The 18,101-nt window shown below is 47.7% G+C and overlaps 1 protein-coding gene across 9 annotated transcripts in view; it reads right to left on the bottom strand.

Annotated features, from left to right (window-relative positions):
- L1CAM (L1 cell adhesion molecule) overlaps positions 1-18,101 on the bottom strand; it is a 148,188-nt gene that overhangs the window by 40,765 nt on the left and 89,322 nt on the right. For all 9 annotated transcript variants that reach the window (XM_053303072.1, XM_053303071.1, XM_053303073.1 and 6 more), the window contains 3 exons: positions 17,897-17,967; positions 4,565-4,784; positions 2,949-3,064 (listed from right to left, as the gene is read on the bottom strand). In XM_053303072.1, coding sequence (XP_053159047.1) covers positions 2,949-3,064; positions 4,565-4,784; positions 17,897-17,967 — 407 coding nt within the window. The remainder of the gene's footprint in view (positions 1-2,948; positions 3,065-4,564; positions 4,785-17,896; positions 17,968-18,101) is intronic.

Below are 18,101 nucleotides of genomic sequence, written 5' to 3'. Positions count from 1 at the left end.
GCGGGGCAGGGGGGAAGAGAGAGAGAGAGAATTTACCCAGAATTCCACAACCCACTCCTCCAGCCACACATTTGTAGCTACTTCCCTTTTGTGAGAAATGCCACTGAGTACATGCGGATTGCCTCTCCACTCCAAAGAGGAAAAAAAATATTAAAAGGGCCCAGGGGAAATGTGCCTCTGGGCATGCAAAGAGTGATCTCCCTACTCACAGCATGCTGGTTTAAAAAAGAAATTGATATACGGTACAGCCAGAACACATGCGAAGGGTGCCACTTTCCCAAAAGAGCAGATTAAAAAAAACACTATAGAAAGCAGGGAAACAAAAAGAAAAAAGAAAGAAAACCATCACACAAAACAATTTTATTTTGAACTTCCCATTTGTCCAGGCATATAAGAAGAAGTCAGAGTACTAAGAGCATATGAAGAATGTCAAAAATATATTCATAAAATATATAATAAATATAACAACCACCACGGGAATACTAATATACAACTTTCATGGAAAAATGGATTATATAATGTTGAATAAAAACTGTTCTGGTTCTTATTCATTTCATTTCCCCATGAAAGTTGTATACTAGTATTCTCATGGTGGTTGTTATATTTCTGAATATATTTCTGAATATATTTCTGGCATTCTTCATACGCTCTTAGCACTCCAACTTCTTCCTTTCTCTCAGTTTTAGCGTGAGTATTACCCCCTTTTTGTGTTTACTTGTCCTGGCATATAGCCAGGGTGTTTTTCACACAGCAGGCTTTACGATGAGTTTACTGCGAAGCTTTACTGCGAGTTCGAAGTTGCCCCCCCCCGCCACAATGATGCAAAAAGTAGGGTTTTCAACCCTAGATATAAATCGAGTTACATTCTAACACGCAATGAAAAACCCGAATTGTGTGTGAGGTGCTCCCTGATAGCTCGCAGGGACTTCAAGATACATCTGGCCAATAGGTGAACACACACCCTCCATTTCAGAGGAGATGCAAACTAAAAGCCCTGTGTGACTAACACCTGGAGGCTTAAATTTGGGCCAGGCCAGTAAACTTCTGACTGGTTAGCAATCCTAGTTCCAGTCCTTCTGCAGCCCATAGGCCGGTTGGAGAGGTGTTTGTTTTCTTTTATTTGAAAATAAATATTCTCAAGACACACTTATTCATTTAAGTTGTAATTAAATTTATACGTTATGAATTTGTTTTAAAGCTGTTCTGATGTTTTGATTTTTTAACAAAAATAATTATGTTATATTTGTTTTAAACTGACCAGAGATGTGAATTTGGGGTGGTACAGAAATATACTAAATAATAATTAAAAGAACACAATAAATAATGTTATACCCTTCCATTCTTCCAAAAGAAACCCAAGGCAGCTTGCAATGTCAACATTAGAACCATTTAAACATAACAATAAAGCATAACAAAAATTGGTACAAAATACTGGATGAAAAATGGAGAAGAAGAGCAGGCATTAAACAAAATTGGGTCTTGACCAGCAGGGATCAATATGTCCCAAAAGAGACTGTCAATTGAGCTTATTGGGGCAGGGAGTTCCACAGGACAAGGGCAGCCACCAAAAAAGCTCTCACTCATGTGGCCACCTGGGCCAATAAACATCTGAAGGAGGAAGCATACACAGGAGAACTTCTCAAGATGCCATTACAAAGTGGGCTGATTCCTTTGGAAGAAGGAGGTCCTTCAAGTAGCTTGGTTCCAAGCCATTTAGGGCTTTTAGGTTAAAACGAGCACCTTAGATCATGCCCAAAAATGAACTGGTAACCAGTGCAACTGAAAAAGAATCAGTGTAATGCATTCTGAGGGTCTCATACAGGTTAAGACCCTCATTGCTGTGTTCTAGACCAGTTGAAGTTTCTGAAAAGTCTTCAAGAACAGCCCCAAGTAGAGTGCATTGCAGTAATCCAATCAAGAGGTAACAAGAGCATGGATCAGGATTGACTGAGAGGAAAAGGGACACAGCTGGTGCGCCAGCTGAAGCTAGGCAAAAGCCCCCGGGCCACCAGTGGCCCCTGGGCCACCAGTGACCCCTGGGCATGCCGGTGCAGTGCTGGACCTAGGAGATCTTCAAAGTTCCCATTTGAGCCTCCTTGAGCATTTTTAATGGGAAAATGGTGGGACATACATTTCCAAAATAAGTCAATACTATGCACTAAAAGAGTCCCACCTCGGAAACAAGGCAACCTAAACTATGCACCACAAAAAGCGAAATTCGGCAACCTGTAGGGTCATCAAGAAAGCTTCACCATACTCTTCTGTTGCATCCTTTACTCTGCCGCTTTGCTAATTTGCATCCTTTATTCTGCTTTTGCTATCACGGCCTAGGATATGGGGGGTGCTGAAGCCCTGCCCTGCAATCCTAGACATCTTAAATCAGCCCTCTCCCCTTTGGTGAAATTCACAGGCTACTGCAAGGGTTAGAAGCTCTTTTTTTTAAAAAGGAGGCAGGGGGGAGTGGAGAATTTCCTGCAGCGGCAACCCACACTGCCTCTCTCCCGTAGGAGAAGGGCACGGTTGGTGGTTGTGGTGTTTTTGGTTAATCTGTTCATTGATCCAGGCCAGCTTTTGAATGGTGCTTTAATTACTTGCATTCCAATCTTGGCGTAGAGGTGGGGTGGGGCTAACAAACAGCCGGCCACAAGAGCACTGGAGACAGACTGCCCTTGCCTCTCTGTACAAGATATCTACCTCATTAAACTGTTGATATTCCTGATTCAACTCCACTGCCTTGTCCTTGCAGACCACAACTCTCTCCTCTGGGTTCTACAGTGGTGAGCACCTGGCTGGTGACCAAGGGTAGCCCAAATCTGTGGCACTCCTGAGGATCCGGTGCACATATGCCAAGTCTGCGATGAATAGCAACTACCCCAATGTATAGCTCTGCCCTCCCAGCACTCTACAAATGCAACACTCCCCAATGATGAGCAGATTTATTGCTTTACCTTGAATCCCTTGAGGCGGCCCCAAACTTTCTTTTTGTCAGACAGAAACCAGGAGAGTTTGATGGTAGTGTTGTTGATCACCTCAACTGCCAGATTCTCTGGGACAGCCTCTGGAACTGTGTTGGGGGATAGACATTAATGGTATTCATAGGGCTGGCAGATGGATTAATTAAGGCAAGGAGGCCCAGAAGCATAACTGGTGCAGGGGTCTGGCTGTCCTGGAATCTAAACCCTTATCCTGGCAGTTAAACTTCTCATTTTTAATCTGTGTGTCACCAAAAGGACTGCTACAGGGGGGAAAAGAAATCCATAGGATCATAAGATCATAATAAATGATCATATGATCATAAGATCATAAGACCATCCATAAGATCATAAGAAAAGCCCTGCTGGATCAGGCCCAAGGCCTATCTAGTCCAGCCTTCTGTTTTCCACAGTGGCCCACCAGATGCCTCTGGAGAGCCTACAGGCAAGAGGTGAGGGCACGCCCTCTCTCCTGCTGTTGCTTCCCTGCAGCTGGTATTCAGAGGCATCCTGCCTCTAAGCCTGGAGGTAGTCTACTACAACAACAACTACAAATATTTATAGATCACTTTTCAACAAAAATTTCCAAAGCGGTTTACATAGAGAAATAATTAATTAATTAAGATGGATCCCTGTCCTCAAAAAGCTCACAATCTAAAAAAACCCAAAAGATAGACACAAGCAACAGCCACTGGAGGGGTACTGTGCAGGGGGTGGATAGGGCCAGTTGCTCTCCCCCTGCTAAATAAAGAGAATCACCACTTTTAATATGTGGCTCTTTGCTCATTTAGCAGGGGTCTATCGCTGTCAAGACTAGTAGCCATGGATAGACTTGTCCTCCATGAATTTGTCTAAGCCCCCTTTAAAGCCATCCCAGCTGGTGGCCATCACCACATCCTGTTGCAGAGAATTCAGCTGATTAATTATGTGCTGTGTGAAAAAGTGCTTCCTTTTGTTGGCCCTAAATTTCCTAGCAATCATTTTCATGGGATGACCCCCACCCACCCCATTTCTAGTGTTGTGAGAGGGAGAAAAAAATTCTCTCTATCCGCTTTCTCGCCACACCATTCCATAAATTGCATTACAACCCTACTTATTCAAAGGTAGGTAAGTGTATGTGGAACTGCACTTAAAAGGCACCCGAGAGGCGCAAAGCACCCATCCATAGAAGAGGCTGCCTGCAGTCTGCTGCATTTCTGCATGATTCACTGTTCTGATCTGGCCTCCTTCCCATGAGCCTCTGCTGGGACTGGAGGATTCTGCCAAGTCCCTTGCAACTGGGTCATTCCATCATTCCTGATGCACAGAGAGCCATCTACCTCTGAGGATGACACTGGCCACAGCACCTTTGCATGCTCTGGGCTTGATGCTTTCTAAATAGATGTCACACTTAGAACAGCAACTCATGCAGAAGCATGGGGGAAGTACTCAGGATAGGGTGAACAAGTTAAAAATCTGAATCAATCTATGGCATGCCATCACACACACACACACACACACACACACATACTCAGGATAGGGTCTGCCCAGAGACAGAAGTCTGGGGAGGTCTAGAAATTTAACGAATAAATAAATAAATCCTCATTACTCACTGTCTTCCCATGAGTAGCCAGTGAAGATGAGAGGTTCCGGGCCTTTGCCATGATCATTACGCGCCTGCACCTTGATCTCATAGGGAGAGAAGATAGGAGTGTCTGTCACCACCACAGGAGGCTCCTCAACTTCTGTCTCGTTCCATTGGCCTTGGTTCTTCAGCCGCCACTGCACATGGTATTTCACTGTTCGGGCATTCCAATCTATGCGGGGCAAAGGCTGAAAGAGATGTGATGGGGGAAAGAACAAGAGACAGCAGTGTTGAGCCTTGCTGGGTCAGCCCAAGTCCATCAATCTGTGTCACAAGGAGGGCATGAAGGTTACCAACTTTGCTTGTTGCTTTTCCCTCATGAGAGTGACCAACGTTTTCTTGTCACTCTGCCTCTCCATCCATGCAGATTTCATGTAACTATCATAGCTAAAGTTATTTGAAATTAAGTCATCTAAGCTTGTGGCTGCCACACGTCTTATGCTAATGACCTCCATGCTGGTAATGCATGATGTGAAGAAGTACTTTCTTTTGCCAATAACCAGTCAACTTTTTTTTTTAAGAGAAGGAAATCATATCTCCGTCAGCTCATAACATTACAAACCTCTATCACATCCTGTGCTTGATCATCATGGCTGCCCTTTTGGGGACCTTTTCCACTTCCTTTGTGAGATGGGGTGAGCAGAACTGTATACAATAAGGTCATACACATGATCATCTGGGGGTGGTTTGCGGGAGGGAAGATCAGCACGCGAGCAGCGGCTCCATGTTTCTCTGGCAACTAACCCTGCAGACAACTGAGGATCCAGGCACTCCATTAGGAGAAAACAAAGCTAGGTCCACTGAGGATCTCCCAGCATGCAGTTCTCCTCTGCCTAGCCCCCCTAGCTGCAGTTCTCTGCAGATCTCCAAAGATGGCTGCCAGGAACATTTTTTTAAAAAAACAACACAAGCCTCTGAAGCTTAGTTGGAAGGAACTCTTTGACACAAAACCCTGCCCGATAACTCTAGTTGAGTAGTGGCTGGCTCAGCTGACTTAGTTGTAAGGGGAAAGATGCTTTTTTCATCAGTAAATGCTCATGTATGAGGGCCGGTCTTGATGCTGAAAAGTCCTTCTTCTGCTGTAAGAACATAAGAGCAGCCCTGCTGGATCAGGCCCAAGGCCCATCTAGTCCAGCATTCTGTTTCGCACAGTGGCCCATCAGATGCCGCTGGAAGCCTACAGGCAGGAGTTGAGGGCATGCCCTCTCTCCTGCTGTTGCTTTCCTACAACTGGTACTCAGAGCCATCCTGCCTTTGAGGCTGGAGGTGGCCTATAGCCCTCTGACTAGTAGCTAGGGGTGTGTCCGAACCGGTCTGGAAGTTCGGAGGCCTTTAGAATGGTTCGGACTTGGCCGGTCCAGGTCCGGGTGGGGGGTCTTCCTTTAAGGGCGGGAGGGCTTGCTTACCCCTCCCGCCTCTTTGCCCCCTCCAGCGCCCGTATTCTATAGTATAATTGGGGTGCTGGAAACCAGCCGCCTCCCCCCGCGAGCGGATTAGGGGCAAAGAAAGGCTACTGCCGTCCCCCCGCCCTCCCTCCCACCCACCCGCTGCCCCCCCCGCCCTCCCTCCCACCCACCCACCGCCCCCCCAAGTGCTCACCACGTTTGCCGAAAAATATAGAGGAGCTCACGCAGAGCTCCTCTCTTGCCAAAGTCTCCGGCCCAACTGGGGCCTTGGGCGCACGCGCGATAGAACTCCTTAACTAATAGAACTTTCACCGGAGGCCCGGTCTACCCGCCGGGAAGAAGCCGGGTAGACCGGGCCTCCGGCGATCGGCGGTAGCTTTTCTTTGCCCCTAATCCGCTCGCGGGGGGGGGGCGGCGGAGGCGGCTGGGGTGGCTGGTTTCCAGCACCCCAATTATACTATAGAATACGGGCGCTGGAGGGGGCAAAGAGGCGGGAGAGGTAAGCAAGCCCTCCCCGCCCTAAAAGGAAGGCCCCCCTTTGGTGCTGGTCCGGACTGCTCCGGACCATGCACATCCCTACTAGTAGCCCTTGATAGATCTCTCCTCCATGAAGTTATCCAAACCCCTCTTGAAGCCATCCAGGTTGTTGGCTGTCACCACATCTCGTGGCAGAGAATTCCACAAGTTGATTATGCTTTGTGTGTAAAAGTACTTCCGTTTGTTGGTCCTAAATTTCCTGGCAATTAATTTCATGGGATGACCCCTGGTTCTAGTGTTATGTGAGAGGGAGAAAACATTCTCTCTATCCACTTTCTCCACACCATGCATGATTTTATAGACCTCTATCGCGTCTCCCTGCAGTAGTCTTTTTTCTAAACTAAAAAGCCTCAGGTGTTGTAGTCTTGCCTTATAAGGAAGGTGCTCTAGGCCCTTGATCATCTTGGTTGCCCTTTTCTGTACCTTCTCCAGTTCAACAATGTCCTTTTTAAGATGTGGTGACTAGAACTGTACGCAGTACTCCAAGTGTGGTCGCACCATAGTTTTGTATAAGGGTATTATAATATTAGCAGTTTTATTTTCAGTCCCCTTCCTAATGATCCCTAGCATGGAATTGGCCTTTTTCACAGCTGCAGCACATTGATTCGACATTTTCAACGAGCTGTCCACCACAACCCCAAGATCCTTCTCCTGGTCAGTCACCAACCGCTCAAATCCCATCAGCGTATACTTGAAGTTGGGGTTTTTCTTCCCAATGTGCATCACTTGACTCTTGCCGACATTGAACCACATTTACCATTTTGTCACCCACTCACCCAGTTTGGAGAGATCCTTTTGGAGCTCCTCACAATCTGTTTTGGATTTCACTACCCAAAAGAGTTTGGTATCATCTGCAAATTTGGCCACCTCTCTGCTTACCCCAATTTCTAGATCATTTATGAATACATTGAAAAGTACCGGTCTGAGCACAGATCCCTGGGGGACCCTACTTCTTACTTCCCGCCGTTGCGAAAACTCTCCGCTTATACCTATCCTGTTTCCTGTCTTTCAACCACCTAGCAATCCACACACATACTTATCCCCTTATCACATGACTGCTAGGTTTCCTCAAGAGTCTTTGATGAGGAACTTTGTCAAAAGCTTTTTGGAAGTCTAGGTATACTATGTCAACTTGATCACCTTGATCCACACACTTGTTGACACTCTCAAAGAACTCCAAAAAGTTCGTGAGGCAAGATTTACCTTTGCAGAAGCCATGCTGGTTCTCCCCCAGGAGGGCCTGTTCTTCTAAGTGCTTTACAATTTTATTCTTGAGAATGCTTTCCATCAGTTTGCCTGGAACAGACGTTAAGCTAACCGGCCCATAATTTCCCGGATTGCCCCTGGATCCCTTTTTGAAAATCGCAGTTACATTTGTTACTTTCCAGTCCTCTGGTACAGAGCCTGATTGTAGGGATAAGTTATACATTTTTGCAAGTAGGTCGGCAATTTCACATTTGAGTTCTTTGAGGATTCTTGGATGGATGCCTTCCAATTTTGGAAGGAACTCTTCTTCTCCTTTATGGCTTCCTTGACTTTACCTGTTAGCCATGCTGGCATCCTCCTGCACTTAGTGATATCTTTCCTCCTTTTTGGTATACATTCTAACTGGGCTTCTAGTATTGTGGTTTTGAGTAAACTCCATGCATTCCGGAGTGAAGTGACTCTCTTGATTTTCCCTTTCAGCTTTCTTTTCACCATACTTCTCATTTTGGAGAAGTTTCCTCTTCTGAAATCCAAAGTGTCTGTGTTAGATTTCCTTGCTGATTCTCTCCCCACATGTATGCTGAATTTGACTGCACTATGGTCACTATTCCTTAAAGGGTCGATGACACTGACATCACGCACCAGGTCCTGGGTGCCACTCAGAATTAAGTCCAAGGTTGCCTTCTCTTTGGTTGGTTCCAAGACCAACTGTTCTAGGGCACAGTCATTCAGCGTATCTAGAAATATGAACTCTTTGTCATTACCTGACTGTGAATTTACCCTATCTATGTGGGTCCTCCTCTCCTCTCCTCTATGGGGAGAGGAGAGCTGGTCTTGTAGTAGCAAGCATGGCTTGTCCCCTTAGCTAAGCAGGGTCTGCCTTGGTTGCATATGAATGGGAGACTTGATGTGTGAGCACTGCAAGATATCCCCCTCAGGGGATGGAGCTGCTCTGGGAAGAGCAGAAGGTTTCAAGTTCCCTCCCTGGCTTCTCCAGAATTGAGAAGATTCCTGCCTGCAACTTTGGAGAAGCCACTGCCAGTCTGTGAAGACAATACTGGGCTAGATAGACCAATGGTCTGACTCAGAATATGGCAGCATCCTATGTTCCTATGTGTAGATAATTGAAGTCACTCGCACAGGTCATTCTGGGACTTCTGGGAGTTGGGAGGCCCCTGAACTCTGCCATGGAGCCAGTAATCATCTAGGGGGCCAATTCGGCTGCCCAGGGAGGGCTAGGCGATTGTCTGTGGGGAGAGCAGATCAAGTCCGCTCTCCCTGAAAAACCCATTTCAGCGCTTCACACTGCTAGGAGAGCTGGTCTTGTGGTAGCAAGCATGACTTGTCCCCATAGCTTTGCAGGGTCTGCACTGGTTGCATATGAATGGGAGACTTGACGTGTGAGCACTGTAAGATATTCCCCTCAGGGGATGAAGCCTCTCTGGGAAGAGCATCTAGGTTTCAAGTTCCCTCCCTGGCTTCTCCAAGATAGGGCTGAGAGAGATTCCTGCCTGCCACCTTGGAGAAGCTGCTGCCAGTCTGTGTAGACAATACTGAGCTAGATAGACATGCTGTGTGAAGTGCCTCACAGTTAGGATATCTTTACATGGTAGAGGAAGTCAAGCCAGCAGTAATCTAGTTGTCTTCCCTCCCACACATCTTACTTGCTATGGTCAGCAGGACTGTAGGCCTGCTGTACAGCAAGAGAGGAAGAAGAGGAGTAAACAGTGGAACTGGAAGGGGCCATGGGCACAAAGCCCCAAAATTCCCTGCTCTTCTGCTGCAATCACAGATCTGAGAATCAGATGAGTCTGGTGTCCAAGTCACAAGGTGGCTCTCCTTTTACCAAACCAAACAAGCAAAGGGTGGTTGTGAGTTCCAACCCAAGTGCAGCAAGAAAAATGGAGTATCAAAGAGATGAGAACCTCTGGACGTGGATCATGACAAGAAAAAGGCTGAAGAAACTTTGCACCAGAAGCACTTGCATTTCTTCAAGGGTCCAGCAGAGGGAGGCACTGACTCAGAAGATCAGGAGCAAGGAGACAGCGAAGATTGACAAAGGTACCTTCCCATGGAGATTTACACAGGGGGTTTCTGCCCCAAATCTTCTTCAGGAGAGAGAGAGTGTGTGTGTTCACACACCAGCCAAACTTACCCCGAACTCCCAATGAGATCCTTGGACCCACTCCACACACAAGTTGGGCTTTGTGATGCAAATCCTAGCTTATCTCGAGGTATTTCCAGATTGTTAAAATGCTGGTCTTCACATTGCACAGAGTAAAGCAGTAGACTGAGATGGCAGAATTCTGGGAGGTTCATATTTTTCGGGGCTCCCCACATAAAAGGCTCCCTCCAAGTAAAAAATCAGAACATCAGAGAGAGGGCTATGCCCTGACATGCTCATTTTCCGCATTCAGAGAATTCAGAAACGTTGCCTTCCTCTTGCAGACTCAAGTGACTCACTCCAGAATTCTGCTACCTTATCAGGGCCTATCACGAATCAGGGTGAAGTGGGCCATTTCAAGTGGCAGATTGTAGGCCCTGTTGGAAGTTAAAGGGCTTTACGCTGTCTCTTTTCTCGGACAGTGGAGGACAGACTAGTGAGTCAGAGGGCTAGAGGGTCAAGACATTGGTCACCCCTTCTCCACTGCTCTGACACTATCCCTTTGGATGTGTAGATTGCTAATCTCAGGGATTAACTTCCTTCCTCTCTCTCTTCCATACCTGCCCTTCTACCTTGCAACATGGCAAGCCTCTCTCCCTGCACCATGTGTGCAGAGAAGATGCAGAATCCATCAGCATCCAGCTAGATAGATAGATTAGAGATCGTAACTCCTCACTTTCCTATCTAGAATGGAGTTCTTTAATAAATGCCTTATATATTGATTTGAAACTATGAATTGGCTCCAAGTTACTTTACTCTCAGCATACACGCATGCCTAACTAAATGTCCGCTGTGTTGTGCCTCTGTGCGCTCTGCTATAATGAGAAAGGGATTCTCTCACCACAGAGAATTTCCAACAGGCCCATTCTCAGGAGATGCACAGCAGCCCCTCCCCTGGGTGGCCTGTAGAGGAAGAATGGCAAAATGGCACCAAACTATGTTCCCTTCCTAATGGAAAAAGGAAGGAAGGAAGGAAGGAAGGAAGGAAGGAAGGAAGGAAGGAAGGATGGAGGAAGGAAGGAATGAATTAGAAGTGTGGTTTTGACAGAAACAAAAAAGATAAATGGGACAAAAGGGAGAAGGCATAATTTGGTGCCAGGGGCATCATCAGGGATGGCCCAGGGGGCTCGGACCCCAAGTGAATGCCCCAGAGCCCCAAATCTCATCAGCCACCACTTTCTCAACTGGCTGGGGGTGGTGGTGGTGGTGGCCATTGTTGCTGATGCTGCTTCAACAGCAATGATAGCTCCTCATCTCTGTCTCCCCTCACTCGCAAAAGGCACTGTGCTGGGGACAAATAGACACTTTAGCCCCCATTCTTGTCTCCTCCGTTTTCTCTTTGGGGAGGAGTTAGATGTAATTATTCTCACAGGGGAGGATGGTTGAGTTTAATGATCCCAAGGAGAGCTGTGAGTCCAGGCCCCAGATCCTTTAAGTACCTAGCAGCAGCACCCCTCTTTGGTGCTCTGCTTCAGGCAGCAAAACTGCATGGGCCGGCACTGCACCTGGTCCTGTACAGCATGGAGGATGGCTCCAACACACTGACTGCAAGGCTATCGCAGTGCTGTGAACACAAGAAAGAGACTTCCTCTGACTGTAGCCATAATGCTGGCTTCAAAAGGAAAGTGAAACCACATAGAAACATCCTGCAGGGTCAAGAATGAACCATGAGGAGCAACACCAGCTGGCCCAGCTGCCGCAATAGAGACAGTCTCCTCCGCCTCCTGTATTTTGGCAACATTTGTCTGGCTGAACTTGGTATAAGCCTCCCTGAACTGAAATGTCTGGCACCAGCTCTCTCCTGGGAACGCAGCCCATCATTATGGCAAGCACGAGCCTTCCAGGGACAATGCCGGAAGACAAACACACTCTACAGTGTGAATACACCGCCCCTTTGCATTGGAATGCAAACAAGAGGGCAACCCAAACACAGCCAAGATAATAAAAGATACAAGTGGTGCTTAGATGTGTGCTGACCTAACACAAACGTGCCACTATCACACATGACCACACACACACACACACACACACACACACACACACACACACTCACCCTTACTCCACATCAGCAACAAGGTGGCTCACGGGCACTCACACTGGAAGGCTAGAACAGGCAATACCAAAAAATGCAACCCCACAAATGAAGACCCTCCCCCCAAGAACCCATGTGATCCAGACTGCAAGGTGCTATGGGGAGTGAGTCAAGTACCTGAGAGGACTGTAGTGCAGATAGTGTCAGGTAACTCAAACAAGTTAGCCAAGATGCATCATGCCTCTTGGAGTGGGGAAAGTCCCCCAGAACTATGCTAGTCATTGGCCCACCTGACTTGAGGGACGATTCTTCCCCGAATTCTTATACAGTTGCTGTCTGGCAAAAGCTGCACACAGTGGGGCTTTTCTCTGAGAAAATGTGCATAGGATGCTCTGCAAGAGTGTGATGAACTGGAGAAAAATGAACACATAGGAAGGAAGGAAGGAATTAGTCACCAAGGACTAATACAGATAAATAGCCCAAACCTGTAGGACCATGTCAAAAAAGTTAGACCTCAGAACGAGCTGAGTATGTTAAGAGCAACAAAAGAGGTTTTTCAGGTATGTTCAGAGGAAGACGAAGGAAATGGTAGGCCCACTCTCGGTAGGGATGGTGAAATGTTAAATGGGCAACAAAGAAAAGGTAGAAACACCCAGCTCCGATTTTGTCTCCGCCTTCTCCCTAAAAGGGAACTGTGTGCAATCTCACAAAAGTAGTGTGAATGGCGAGGGACCAGCATAACAGTTCAAGATTGATAAGGAGTTGATCCAAGAAACTACCTATAAATGAGTTCAAATCTTCAGGGCTGGATGCATTGCATCCTAGGGCACTAAGAGAATTTGCTGGTGTACTCTCAGAAGTTCAAGAAATCCTGGAGAATGGGCAAGGCCAAGGTACCACTGGAGACAGGATAATGTTGTACCAATCTTCAAAAAGAGGGGAAAGGAGAATCCAAGAAACTACAAACTGGTCAATGTGACTTCAATAGCAGGGGAGATACTAGAACAGATGATAAAACAGTAACTGGATAACAATGCAGTCAGTGATGAGCAGTAAGGAATTGTCAATAATCAATTCTATAATCTTTTTTTTAAATTGAACTTCTAGCTTAATGGATTTATCCCGATTCAGCAAAGCATTTGATAACATTTCCCATAATATTTTAGTTGGTAAATCAGGCAAATGAGGACTAGGTGAGAATACCACCAGGATTCACAGCTGTTTGGAAACTGTACTCAAAGAGTGTTCATCAGGGGCTCTTCATCAAACTGGAGGGACATTTAGAGCGTGGTTCCACAGGACTCTGTCCTGGGCTCAGAACTCTCAATATTCCTATCAGTTACTTAGATGAAGGGTTGGAGGAAATCCTCACTGAATCTGCAGATGGCACAAAACTGGGAGAATAGCTACCACCTCAAAAAATACACAGTGGCCTTGACAGAATGAAAAACCTGGCTGAAACCAACCAAATGAAACTAATAGAAAGAAACGGAAGAGAGACAAGCGCAAAGTTCTGCACTTAGGACGACGGATACCTGGCTTGGCAGTAGTACCTATGAAAAGCATCTTGGGATTGCAGTCACATGCTGAACATGAGTCAGCAGTGCAATGCAGCTGGCAGGGGGAGGTCAATGTGATTTTCGGCTGCATTAACAGAACCACAGTTTTCAAGTCGCAAAAAGTAATCATTCCACTTTATTTCTCATTAGTCAGACCTCATCTCAAGGACTGTGTCCAGTTCTGGAGGCAACAAAGATGGTCAGGGATCTGGAAAACAAGCCCTATGAGGAAATGCTGAAGGAGCTGGATATGTTTTACCTGGAGAAGAGGAGACTGAGCAGGAGACATGATAGCACTCTTCAAATAACTGAAGGGCTGTCACACAGGAGAGGGCAGAGACTTGTTCTCTGCTGCCCCAGAAGGCAGGACTAGATCTCATAGACTTCAGAAGGATATATTTCAATTGAAAAGAAGAAGAAATCTTTAAACTATCAGAGCAGTTCAACAACAAAACCAGTTATCTAAAGGGGGTGGGTGAACTTTCTTTTGCTAAAGGTCTTCAAGAAGAGCCATCTGTTGGGGATTCTCTAATATTGGATTTCCTGCATAGAATAGGAGCTTGGACCAGATGGCCTGCAAGACCCCACTCCAACTCTATGACTCCAGTTCAAACCTCAGCCCAGCCCATAACTCACTAAGTGGTCAAAGAAATGCCATTATTTATCACCTCAGTGTGTTCCCCTCTCTGTAATAGCGGGAGAAGAATATTTGGCCTAAATAATGTATGTAAACATTAAAAAAGTGTTTTATTTGACCTAGAGCAGATGTGAGCTGGGTTTTTATTTGAGCTGGGGTAGATTTAGGGGGGCTGGGCTAATTTTTATATTAGGTGGTTGACTATTCACTTATTTTTTGTCATGCTGATGATTTGCATTTGTTGTTTTATACCATTTTGAGCTTTTAGAAAAGTGGCATAAAACCCACATTCAAGCCCCATGTGACTTTCCTTCCAGACCCTCAAGTCCGTTTGGTTCCACTCCATTGGAAGTATCTGTGAGAGTCATGTCATGCATTGTGTTCAGTCCACCCCATGCTGTGACCAGCCCTTTGTGCCTTGAATTGTGTAGCAGGCACATTGACAGACACTGCGGTGGAGATGCAATTGCAAAGTGCTGTATTTATGATTCTGCTCACTCCTAAGTTACACACACACACACACACACACACACACACACACACACACACACACCCCAGATGATGTTTCTTGCTCAGTGGGGAGCCTGCTACTGATAATTGATGAAAAGGTTTAAAGGGATGTGGCGCTGTCTGAATGCTACACATGGGACTGGAGGTCAGGGAAAAGTGACCCAAGAACATTAATTATTTTTCACGGCGTATTTTTGTTTTTTATTTTTATAATTTTTGTTGTTCTTTATGTGAGCTGTCAAATTGTGCTGCCTACTGGTTGGGAAAGGCTGTGTGTGTGTGTGTGTGTGTGTGTGTGTGTGTGTGTGTGTGTGTGTAGTCTGTGCAACTTGTGACCCCCACAAGCCAAATGCAGCCTTCCAGCCTTACTGTATGCTGGTCCGCCAGGGACTCGACCAACCTCCTTTTCTTGCTGCCTCCCTGAGACTGCAGAAGTACAGAGTGGGGAGGCAGGCAATCATGCCCTTAGCAGGCCACCAGAAATGGCTGGTGAGCTGCCTTCAAACCAGTAGGCCGCAAGTTGCGTAGACCTGTCGCGGGTCATTGCATGTTGCAATGACAGACTGGGCTGGTTCCCATGATCGCTGAGATGGCAGCTGGAGACCAGCTGAGACTGGGAGTAAGGTGGAGCACACATGCGGAGTCTCCACTGGCACCTTGAGTTTGGACAGCCACACCATCATGGGTTGCAGTGTCCGGGTAGCTTTCCACACCAGCCACAGGCTCTGCCCCTCCCTGTGATGGCCTCTGAAAACTAGGAGGATATCTTGGAATCCCGGCCCCTGCCTTTGCACAGGCAAGGCTCCACTACGGCAGCAGCCGCACTCCCATTGGCGCAGACTAGGGGACACAGGGCAGCAGGCTCACCTCTGACGAGTGCCTTGGCTACACACAGAGTGCTTTGCAGATGCTTGGCTCATGCAGGAAGGTGGTGGAGTCCATGAAGTGAGCAGCAGCCACTCAACCCCATCTTCCCACCCTCTAAAAACTCCCGTGATCCGCTCCTAACCCCTTAACAGCCCACCCCTAGTGGAAACGGCAAAACAGCGAGCCCTGCAAGACCTGGGATATCCTTGTGGCAGCTATATTGCGCCCTCGTGGCTTCACTGTCACTTGGGAGGGTGGGCAGGCATAGGCGTAACTATAGGGGGGGCAGGGGGGCACGTGCCCCAGGCACCATCTTTTCTGGTCATGTGGGGGGCGCCGCCATGACAAAAAAAATTTTTTTGGTTAATACAAATGTTTCCTGCTCAGTGCCCCCTCCCCCATGAGCGGTCCCTTCTGCACCACCCGCGGCCCCCTCCCATTGCTTTGCTGGCGCCTGGCGGCCAGTCAGTCACCTGGCTTGGCGGTGGCGGCGGGCGCTTGTGAGGAAAAACCTAAGTATAATGTAGTATGTTGGGGGGGGCGGGGGGCGCCATTTCAGTGCTTGACCCGGGCGCCATTTTCCCTAATTACGCCTCTGTGGGCAGGGGTGGAGGACATGAAGAGATGAAGGCAACAGGTACTCTTCCCAAAATCTACTGCTGTGGCACTGGAAGTCCCCAAGAAGCATAAGAACATAAGAGCAGCCCTGCTGGATCATGCCCAAGGCCTCTCTAGTCCCACTTCCTGTTTCACACAGTGGCCCACCAGATGCTTCTGGGGAGCCCACAGTCAAGAAGGGAGGGCATGCCCTCTCTCCTGCTGCTACTCCCCTGCAACTGGTATTGAGAGGCATCTTGCCTCTGAGGCTGGAGGTGGCCTATAGCCCTTAGTCTAGTCGCCAGTGATAGACCTGTCCCCTGTGAATTTATCTAAACCCCCTCTTCAAGCCATCCAGGCTGGTGGCTGTCACCACATCTCACAGCAGAGAATTCCAAGGGGAGGGGAGCCCTTCAGAGGTAGCAGCACCCTCCAGCTGGGTCAGCGTGGAGGAGAACCTAAGGCCATTGCATCGGGTTCTCCCGGTGCTCCAGCTTAAGGTCTTTGCAAATCTGACAGTGCTCGTGTCTAGTGCCATGAAATGAAGGGCTCCTCCTGAGCAGCCCCGGGTTCCTGTGTCTGCCTAGAAGACATCCAGGGGTGCTGTGTGCTCAGAGAGGGGTCTGCTTTGACCCCAGGGGCCCTACCATGCTCATGCTCAGCAATGTCTTAAGGTACACCCAGCGCACACACCGCACAGCCACCTCAACATCTCCAGCCACCCCCCACAGTGCAATGGCACACCACTCCCTCACACACCACTGTGTGGCGGCCTCTCATCCACTGCCATGGCTGCAGGGATGCCAGCACCACCGCAGTCCTTCGTCCCGGGCTCCCTTGCCCTCCTGCATCCCTGTGAGCACAGCCCCCAATGCAGGACCCTAGCCTTTGCCTAGGAAAAGCCACCCACAAGCAACCAGGCACGGGACTGGAACACTTACCCAACATCTGGGGAAAGGGGGCCACTGCACATTAGTGATGCAAACACTTTTACTGATAGCAAGGGGAGCACAAAAGCAGCACGGGAAAGCCTGCGTGCACAGAACAGCCATCCCTGGGGAGCTGGTACTCATTCTGGGCACAGGGCAGGTGACTGCATACATGAGGACATGCAGTGTTGTAGCTTGAGGGGAGGGCATGGGTCTGATGCAGCAGGTGTAGGTGAGCGTTGCAAGTGAGTGTGACATACACAGTTGCCAAGCAGAGTGGAGGCAAAGGTGTTCAGGCTGCAGGGCCACAGAGTGTGCTTGGGAAGCTAGTGCATCAGTTGCTGGCGGCCACTCTAGCCACAGGTGTCTATGGTAGTCATACAGGTAAGAGCATGATGCATGCAGACAAGTGCAAACTGGTGAGGGCCATGGGTTCTCATGGTCAAGGAATGTGAGCTGGAAAGCCCTGCCCTTCTCTGGCGAATATCAAATCTAAGATTGCCAATGTTGGCTTATGTCCCACAAGCACAAGCTGGGATTCCCACCTTGGTGCAGGTTCTCACAATGATCCCAGTGTTGTAACCAGTATTTATCTACAATTGCAGTGATCACAAGAGCCAAGCTATTGTCAAATACAACAAATCTAGCCTCTAAAAACATAATTCTTGGAGGTTTTGCCCTGGCAGAGATTCCTGAATTCACCTTGAATTTCATTTTAGGCAAAACCCAGCAGCAACTCAGCATGCCAAGAGCCAGCCCTGCTGTCTCATAAATCATGCCTTTGGCAACAGTGTTGTGGGAGAAGGGCAAGTTCAGTGGGACCCATACTAGGAATACACAAATATTTGTATTTTACCGTCCAGCTGATGATCATATTTCTGGGCTCAGTTCCCTCTCCATGGACATCAGATGGATTCCGCTCAGGGGCTAGAAAGCAATTGATCTGTGTTAGCTTGGCCTCCATATTAGCCTACCTTGTTTCCAAGATGGAGGGCCAGACAATGGCAATCTCTTATATCATGCCATTCCTTCATAACCCTGTGAAGTCAGTTATTCTGGCT

This window comes from Hemicordylus capensis, chromosome 2 (assembly GCF_027244095.1).
Source record: "Hemicordylus capensis ecotype Gifberg chromosome 2, rHemCap1.1.pri, whole genome shotgun sequence".
NCBI lineage: Eukaryota > Metazoa > Chordata > Lepidosauria > Squamata > Cordylidae > Hemicordylus > Hemicordylus capensis.
Note: the sequence above shows the minus strand (reverse complement) of the source record. Positions and strands in the feature narration are given on the sequence as shown.